Here is a 9,031-nt window from a genome sequence, read left to right on the forward strand (position 1 = left end):
ATAAAAGACTTGAGTTCTCCTCCATACTTACCCTGCCTGCTGATTTGTGTGTCGATGGTGTTAAACATCAGACTCAGGTTTTCATTGATTCTGGAGCTGACAGAATTTGTTGATGAAGGTTTTGCTAAATCTTTAGGGGTTAAAATTTTTTCTACCCAGAGTGATCATGTGATCACGGCCTTTGATGGCCATGTTCTTAGTCAGGATAATCTAGAGACTGAGTCAGTTCGGCTCCCATTAAGTGATAACCATCAGGAAAGTCTGAAATTTTTTGTCATCCAGTCACCTAATCTACCAGTAATATTGGGTTCCACATGGCTTAAAAAAACACAATCCACATATTGATTGGGTCGTGAGAAATAACCGGCTGGGCTGATCAGTGTTCCTCCTCCTGTCTTTTTGATAGGGATGTCCCGATCAGGTTTTTCTGACCCCCGCGTCCGAGTCCTTTAATTTTGAGTATTGGCCGATACTGAATCCCGATCTGATACTTCTAAAATACATTTTTAAAATGAAGAAAAGAAACAGATCCAGGATGTCCCTTATTTTTTATTTTATTTACCGCACTTTAACATTTAACAGAGTACTACTTCTGTGAGGTAGCTTGAACAATCAATAAGAAATAAAATAAATTCTTCACATTAAAGTTTAGTGCAACAGTTAGAAATGTCTAATTTAAAATTAGCAGCTCAACTTAAAATACTGAGCAGGCATGTAAACAAATAAGAAACAAAGTGTCCGTGTTATAAACTAAAGCTAGTAACATGCTTTTCTGAACTACACTCCTTAACTCTCCTCCTGTGGCTTCACAGAAGCAAGTGTATGTTTTTCTTTATGAAAACCAACATCTCTACCTTTTCAGGTTTGAGTCTGTTCTTGTGCTCGTCAAGGATTTTAGCAACAGCACTGAACAGTCTCTCACTGTCCATAGAGCTGCAAGGAGCACATAGGTACTGGGTTGCAACAGCAGCCATGGAGGGGAACTGATTAGCATGTTCTTTCCAGTACTGAAGTSGGTTGCTTRWCTTAGGGGTGGTTTGCTCTGAGAGGAAGGTCTGTACCTGCACTTCTGCTGATGTGCTACTCACGGAACGGGCCTGTGACTGCCTCTCTTGTAAGATTTCCTCAAAGGTGCTGTCCAGGCTGCTGTATGCTTCACTCCGTGGTGCCTTGCTTACTGGCTCTGCTGCATTCCCTGCTTCCTCTAACACGGCACTGGTGGCTCTCGTTGCCACCTCCTGGATGAGGTGTTCCTTTGCAAGTGTCATGTTGACTGACTTTGTGAAGAAGCTAAAAATACACAAAAATAACACWCTTTTAAAAACAACATAGGACGAGAGATGCCACATAGCACAGCTCCTCAGTTAGGTCACTGCCTTGATTAATAAACAATTAAAAATCTAACTATAGATCCAGATGTTAACAAAAAGGGAAATATAAAAAATAAATAAATTTGCTTAAAACTGGCGTTGGTTGGTAATGATTTGAATTTATATAAAATTAATGTACAAAAGGTGCATTTTAATTTTACTGTACTTGCTGATCTTTGTATCTGGGATCTAAAAGAGTGGCGATGTAGAAGACTGGCTCAGTTTCAACAWCAGCAAAGCGCTTTTCGACTGCCTCAAGAAGAGTCTTCTTCATGGTCTTGATTCCCTGCTCCTCATCCCCCTCCCGAGACAGAATACGTTTGAGGACTAATGAATGAATGGTTAGTTTCAAACAGTATCGATAAATGTTTCAATAAAAATACAAATGACCTGTTATGGCAGGGATCACATCAGCTGCAGTTGCAGTSTCTCTGCTCACATCCCTGGTCAGCTGTTCAAAGTGGGCAAGCACATCAGCTGTCTTCATCAATTCCCACTGACTGGCTGTCAGTGTTGCTGGTAAAGTGCGCTCAGCTGCAAAGACACTGAGAGCCCGTTTTTGTTCTAGTAGGCTCTGCAACATGTAGAGACTGCTATTCCATCTCGTCTGAATATGAAAAGAGCAGAAATGAAGTATTAGCAACCTATTAAATGAAGTGTATGAGAATAAATAAGAGGGGGTGGGATAATGTTATGAGAGGGATCTTACCTGCACGTCTTGTTGTAAGCACTTCATATCCATTTTCAGGTCCATCTGGATGTCTTCAAGGRGAGAGTAGGCCAGTGGTGAGTGTTCGAAATGGCCTACAATCTTCTTCGCGTTGGCCAGGGTGTCTGTCACACTGCGCTGGGAAAGCAGGCCCTCATGCACGCAGAGTTGGCAAGAATGTGCAACACAACCCACACTCCTCACTCCCATACTCCCCATGGCTTTCTTCATATTTGCAGCGTTGTCACGCAAAATGACGTGGACTCGTTGCTTATCGATTCCCCAGTTGGTTAGCATCTTTTCCATCTCCTGTTGGATGCGCTCTGCTGTGTGAGAGCCGTGAAATTCCTGGGCATGCAGGGTTGCATGACGTAAAACAAAACTAGAGTCAATCCATTGTGCTGTGAGGCTTAGTAGTGACATGGGAGACAGAGACAAACTCCAGATGTCTGTGGTAAATGAAACATGGGGCACATCTGATAACAGTTCATGTAGTTTGTTGTGAATTTTATTTTGAAGCGCTGGCAGTGATTTCTAGGTGAAATAGTGGCGAGAGGGCATTTCATACCGGGGCTCTAAGTACTCCATAAGCATAAGGAATCCCGGGTCTTCTACAAGTGCAAATGGCTGGTCGCTCATTGCATTCATTTGTGCAATCTTAGCTGTGATGCCCTGCGCCTTCTCACTGTCGCAGGGCATTTTTTCTTTCCTTTTTAAGGTCTCTTGCAGCGGGAGCTGACTCGTCTTCGGCTGGGTTGACTGGTTAAACTGTGTATTGCGTTGGGTGTTTGTTTTTGAGGTGCCTTATCAGGTTCGTTGTGTTAAATGCAGCCTTTTCCTTACCTCCTCTTGAAATCCGAACTTTACATATCTCACAGTTTGCAAACGCAATATCTTTGTCATCCACTTTAAAATATCTTCACACCACAGACATGCCTGCATCCACTTCAAGCTAATGCCGTTCTGTATCTGTTTTACGACAGTCACGGCTTTACGGCAGGCACTGCTGCAAAAATACTGCGCATGAGTTGTTTCAAGACAATTTGACTCTGTAACACAACATACTAACAGTTATTATTCCCGTTTGTGTTTAGAATAAATATACACATATTTATCCAATCCCTGATCGGGGTGTAACTCCCGATACGGATCAAGTCTGAAATCACGTGATCGGGACCGATTTCCGATCATGTGATCGGCTCGGGACATCCCTACTTTTTGATGCCAGAAGGTCGTTGGTTCCCCTGATAAAATTAATTAAAAATTACCCTGATTTGTCCATGGTTCCTGAGGAGAACCATGATCTGAAAGAGGTCTTTAACAAAGCCAAAGCAACCTCACTACCACCCCACAGTCCTTTTGACTGCCCCATTGATCTTCTGCTCGGTTCAGTACCTCCTAAAGGAAGACTTTTTTTTCACTGTCTGCTCCTGAAAATCAATCCACGAACAAATATGTTGAAGAAAGCTTACAAGCTGGTATCATTCGTCCCTGTGCTTCCCCAGCTGGTGCAGGATTTTTTTTTGTCAAAAAGAAAGATGGTTCTCTAAGGCCTTGTATTGACTATCGGGGACTCAACAATATAATTAAGAACAAATACCCTCTGCCTCTGATGTCATCAGCTTTTTATTTAATCCAAGGTGCCAAGGTTTTTACCAAACTTGACCTCCGCAATGCTTACCATCTCATTCGCATAAGAGAAGGAGATGAATGGAAAACTGCCTTTAACACGCCTACAGGCCATTGTGAGTACCTGGTCATGCCTTTTGGTCTCACCAATGCCTCAGCAATACTTCAATATATGGTCGATGATGCGCTCTGTGACATGATTAACCAATTTGTTTTTGTATTTCTTGATGACATTTTGATTTTCTCCAGTAATCTCAAAGACCATAAGAAACATGTTAGATCCGTCTTACTAAGACTCCTCCAAAACAAACTGTTTGTCAATGCTGAAAAATGTGAGTTTAGGATTTGTCATTTCCCCCAATCAAGTATCCATGGATCAGAGCAAGGTTTCCGCAGTCAAAGACTGACCCACTCCCAAAGACAGAAAACAGCTACAGAGATTCTTGGGCTTCGCAAATTTTTATCGCAGGTTTATGAAAAACTTTTGCCAAGTTGCCACACCTCTCAACGCTCTGACCACAGTCAAGGTTACGTTTAAATGGAATAAACAAGACCAAACTGCCTTTAACAAATTAAAAGATTTATTTGTCCAGGCTCCCATCCTCCACTCTCCTGATTGCAACCGGCAGTTCATCGTTGAAGTGGATGCTTCTAACACCGGTATAGGGGCTGTGCTCAGTCAGGTGGGTGAAGATGAAAAAAATACATCCATGTGCTTATTTCTCCAGGAGCCTTTCCAGCGCCAAAAGGAACTATGGCTACAATCACACTGCAGGTCTTAATGCTCAGTTCCGATTTTTTGAAAAAATCAGATTTTTTGGCATAAACGTTCACATTACATTTTAAATGTGACCTGCATCAGACTCTTGTGTGAACTCTACATAGTACTGATGTGACACGCACGCGCAGTAAAAGACGTGATGTCTCATCAGCCGGCTTGTTTGTTCACAGAGCTAGCATGGATGTTACATTTTGTACATCGAATCTGAAGTTGTTGTTTAATCAAAGCCAATTAAATAATTATCTGACATGCTTGTTTAGTTCAGTCTTTATATCTGAACCAGCCTTTGACCGGGATGCTCCTGTGAAGCTTTTTTTTAAACAAAACTATGAGCTTGGAAAAAGTATCGACCGAATAGCTAACTTTAGGATCGATACACTCCAACCCAGGCTGGACATCATCATACTATCTACATGGTAAATGAAAAGTAAAAAGACAAAGCAACTGGACTTGAGTTTTGGAGCTGTAAACACATGGAGCTACAGATTTAAATAGCGTGACTTGAGGTTAGTGTCTTGTCGATCTTTCACTCCCTCCTGATGAAAAAGTCAGATGGAATGTGACATGAGCATTCACACTGCAGTCACTTTGAAAACATCAGATATGTATCCAATTTAAAACCACATACTGAAACGGCCTGGGTCAGATTTGAAAAAATCGGATTTGTCGCGTTCAGACTGTCATAAAAAAATCGGATATGGGTCAGATGGGGCAAAACAATCGGATTTGGGTCGGATTTGCCTGCAGTGTGAACATAGCCTATGATGTAGGAGACCGTGAACTACTGGCAGTTAAAATGGCGCTGGAGGAGTGGAGACATTGGCTCAAGGGGGCGAAGGAACCCTTTGTGATTTGGACTGATCACAAAAACCTGGAGTATCTGAAAACAGCTAAAAGACTCAACTCTCGTCAAGCCAGGTGGGCTTTGTTTTTCTCTCATTTTCAATTTTCCCTTGCCTACAGGACTGGAGAGAAAAATATCAAGGCTGACACATTGTCCCGGATCCATGACCTTGATGAACACACCTGCCCTTATGTGACTGAGGAGTTCATCCTATCCCAATCTGTCAGGCTGTCAGTGACCCTACTGGAACAAGACGTCTAAGAGGCCAATCAGTCCCACCATCCTGCTCCCACGTCCCCCTGATTGGTTGTTTGTACCACAACACCTCAGAAGTAAGGTACTCACCTTCTGTCACTGGTCTAAAGTGTTTTGTCATCCAGGAATCACCAAGACGCTATCAGTGGTCCGCTCTCAGTTCTGGTGGGAGGACCTGTCCAAGGACATCAAGGAGTTTGTCTCTGCCTGCTCCCAATGTTCAAAGGCCATGGCCTCCCATCTTCCTCCTGCTGGATTAATGTGCCCCCTTCCAATCCCACCCCGGCCCTGGTCCCACATATCCATGGATTTTATCGCTGGTCTACCTCTCTCTGCTGGTAATTCTGTCATCCTCACTATTGTCAATAGATTCTTTAAAATGGTTCATCTAGTCCCATTTAAGAAGTTACCCACAGCCAAGGAACTGGGCGAGGTCTTGGTCAAGGAGGTCTTCAAATTACATAGCATCCCTAAGGATATTGTCTCTGACCGAGGTCCTCAATTCATCTCTCAGTTCTGGTGAGAATTCTGCGACCTCATGGGGATCACAGTGAGCCTTTCTTCAGGCTTTTATCCACAGACTGATGGGCAGATGGAGAGGGCCAACCAAGAGGTGGAAACCAAGCTTAGGCTGTTGTGCAGGGAGGATCTGTCCAAATGGTCCAGTAACCTGCCATGGGTGGAGCATGCCATGAACTCTCTACAGGCCTCTGCTACCGGCCTCTCGCCCTTCTATACAAGTTTATGGTTTCCAGCCTCCCATGTTCTCGATTCAAGAAAGACCTGCCAAAGTCCCCTCTGCCTACGCCGCTGCCCACAGGTGCCAAAGGACTTGGTCCAGAGCCAGAAGGGCTCTATTAAGGACCTCTGCCATATACTCTCGCACGGCCAACTGTAGATGGTCGGTCCAACCCGCCTACCAGGTTGGTCAAAAGGTATGGCTTTTCACCCCATCAGGGTAGAAAATCGTAAACTGGCACCCAGATTCATCGGTCCATTCCCCATCTCAAAAGTCATAAACCTCGTCGCAGTTCGTCTTCAGCTCCCTAGGAGTACCAGGATTCATCCCACCTTCCATGTGTCCAGAGTCAAGCCTCAATACTCCTCAAGATTGTGCCCTCCCTCCAAACCCCCACCACCTACCTGGTTCATTGATGGAGCCCCTGCCTACACGGTGAAGAAACTGCTTCGTTCCAGATGATGGGGTTGATCTGTCCATTATCTAGTGGACTGGGAGGGTTATGGCCCCGAGGAGCAGTTGTGGGTCCCAGCCAGGAACATTCTGGACAAAACTATCATCAGAGATTTTCACAGGGGCCATCCGGATCAGCCCAGGGTCCTGTCAGGAGCCAGGACCTAGGTGGGGGGCTCTGTCATGTTTTGGCTGCTCCAGTTGGCTCTCAGCTGCTTGTCACCCACAGCCTGTTCTCCAGCTCCTCTGCTCATGCCACGCCCCCTGCTTCACTGCCACAGTAATCACTGCTCATCTGATCCACCTGTTCTCACCAGTATTTAAGCTCCTCAGCCACAGTCACTCACTGCCAGATGATTTCGCACGTCAAGATCAACCATGTTTGCATTAATTTTATTCACTGAACAAATATGTGCTGCTTTGAACAAAGGTCAAGTAACTAGTGCTGTATATGTTGATTTTCGTAAAGCGTTTGACACAGTTGATCATTATACTCTCTTACAAAAGTTGATTTCTTTTCAACTTTCATCATCTGCAATACAAATGTTTTCCTCTTATTTGACTGATAGGTGTCAGGTTGTGAAACATGGAAGCTCTGTGTCCAGGTCTCTGCTCTGTTTCGTGGGAGTTCCGCAGGGTAGCATACTGGGCCCATTGCTTTTCCTATTATACATAAATGACCTTCCAAAAATATTGAAGTATTCAAATATTTTAATGTATGCTGATGATACTGTTCTTTTTTTGTCTGATTTCAATATTGAATCTATTAATATCAGTTACAAGCAGATCTTCAGACATTTCATGGTTGGCTTTGTAAGGGTAGGGGCTTATGTTCAAAAAAGCCTCTCTACACCCTTCTCATAACAAAGTTATGAGAGAAAGTTTTACCAAGGTATTTTCCTCATTAATTTAATATTTTGACTGTGCAAAGTGAAGAGTGACACAATAAGGGAACGTTCAGACAAGTTCAAGTTGATTCATAAAAGATTATGCAATCATTTATTTACACAAATTGAACAGATCATAAGTTACACCTGATTGAGAGTTTTCCTATAACAAGCTTCAGAGTTAAATAAGATAAAACTCGCGTCCGAATTTCAGTTCACATTAAAACTCAGATTACTTATATAGAACAGTAAAACATCAGTTCTGATGTTAACAACCAAACAATTCTACTGGCACTTTTAACTTAAGATTGGCAAATAAAGGATAAGAAAAGAGATGAAATTAAGGTTAGTGTTTCTGCTTTTATTTTGGTAAGGGTATGTGACAACAGGATCAGCAACGTCCTCTCTGCGCTCAGAACTTCACATGACACGTCACCCCATTACACAACAGCGTTTACCTGTTGATGGCTTCTTGGCCACACTCCGGGCAAATACACTGCCTCACCTCAGACCAGTCAGGGAATGAGTTCCTCGGCCCGCTCAATGCTCCGTGGCGAGAAAGTGTTATTTTAGGCAACTTCGTCTGTTTCAGTCCAAGCCAGAAAGATTCTAGCTGTCATCCGGTCCCTTCTTTTCAAAATAAAAATCTCCCCTCAGGAGGTAAAACACACTTAAAAGACGTGGGTCTCTGTGTGGACAGAAGGCGGCTAGCCTCTGTCCTGGCCGTCAGATCTCACCCTATTTGGCTGATGGGCGAGATCTGAAGCCAAGCTGGTTCTCCGGAGAGAAAATCAGCCGGTCTCCCTGTATGGCATTCAGGAAGAAGTGATTCTGCTTTCTTTGTGACAGTCATTATGATTAACAAATGCATAAACATTCTTAGTTAAACAACAAATGAATCGTGAACAGAAGAGATTGTTCTGTTCATTATCTGATTAAGAGAACTGAAGTTCTCTTCTAGGTTGAAATGACCTGTCATGGCCTAAAATAGAGTTCAGTGTTCCTGCCTTCTTGTCAGGCCTGTCCGAGGCCCACTTTGAGGCAGTAAACCTTGTTTCTTCACTCGAGGTGACCCCTACAGCTTCAAGATAATCTTTTGTCAATTAATGTTAAAAAACGGTGTGCATGTATTTTTCCTCACCCAGGAGACATTTCAATATAACAAATCAACTCACTTTTTTAAACAAACCCCTTGATAATGTCACTACCTACAAATATCTTGGAATTACTTTGGATTCTCATTTGACTTATCATGATCATGTATAAGTCTTAACCACTAAGTTGAAACAGAAATTATACGTTTATTCAAAAATTAGATCCAATCTGACATCTTCTGTTTCAAACATCTATCTTCATGCCATTAT

The 9,031-nt window shown here is 43.1% G+C and overlaps 1 protein-coding gene across 1 annotated transcript; it reads right to left on the reverse strand.

Moving 5' to 3' along the window:
- Nucleotides 1–1,506: 1,506 nt before the first annotated feature.
- Nucleotides 1,507–2,371, reverse strand: LOC106526965 (zinc finger BED domain-containing protein 4). Its single transcript, XM_014021708.1, has 3 exons — nucleotides 2,080–2,371; nucleotides 1,761–1,977; nucleotides 1,507–1,697 (listed from the first exon to the last, which is right to left on the reverse strand). The coding sequence occupies exons 1-3, from the start codon at nucleotides 2,308–2,310 to the stop codon at nucleotides 1,528–1,530; spliced, it is 618 nt and encodes a 205-aa protein (XP_013877162.1). The 5' UTR covers nucleotides 2,311–2,371; the 3' UTR covers nucleotides 1,507–1,527.
- Between the last annotated feature and the right edge of the window lie 6,660 nt (nucleotides 2,372–9,031).

This window comes from Austrofundulus limnaeus, unplaced genomic scaffold (genome assembly GCF_001266775.1).
Source record: "Austrofundulus limnaeus strain Quisiro unplaced genomic scaffold, Austrofundulus_limnaeus-1.0 Scaffold302, whole genome shotgun sequence".
In the NCBI taxonomy this organism is placed as follows: domain Eukaryota; kingdom Metazoa; phylum Chordata; class Actinopteri; order Cyprinodontiformes; family Rivulidae; genus Austrofundulus; species Austrofundulus limnaeus.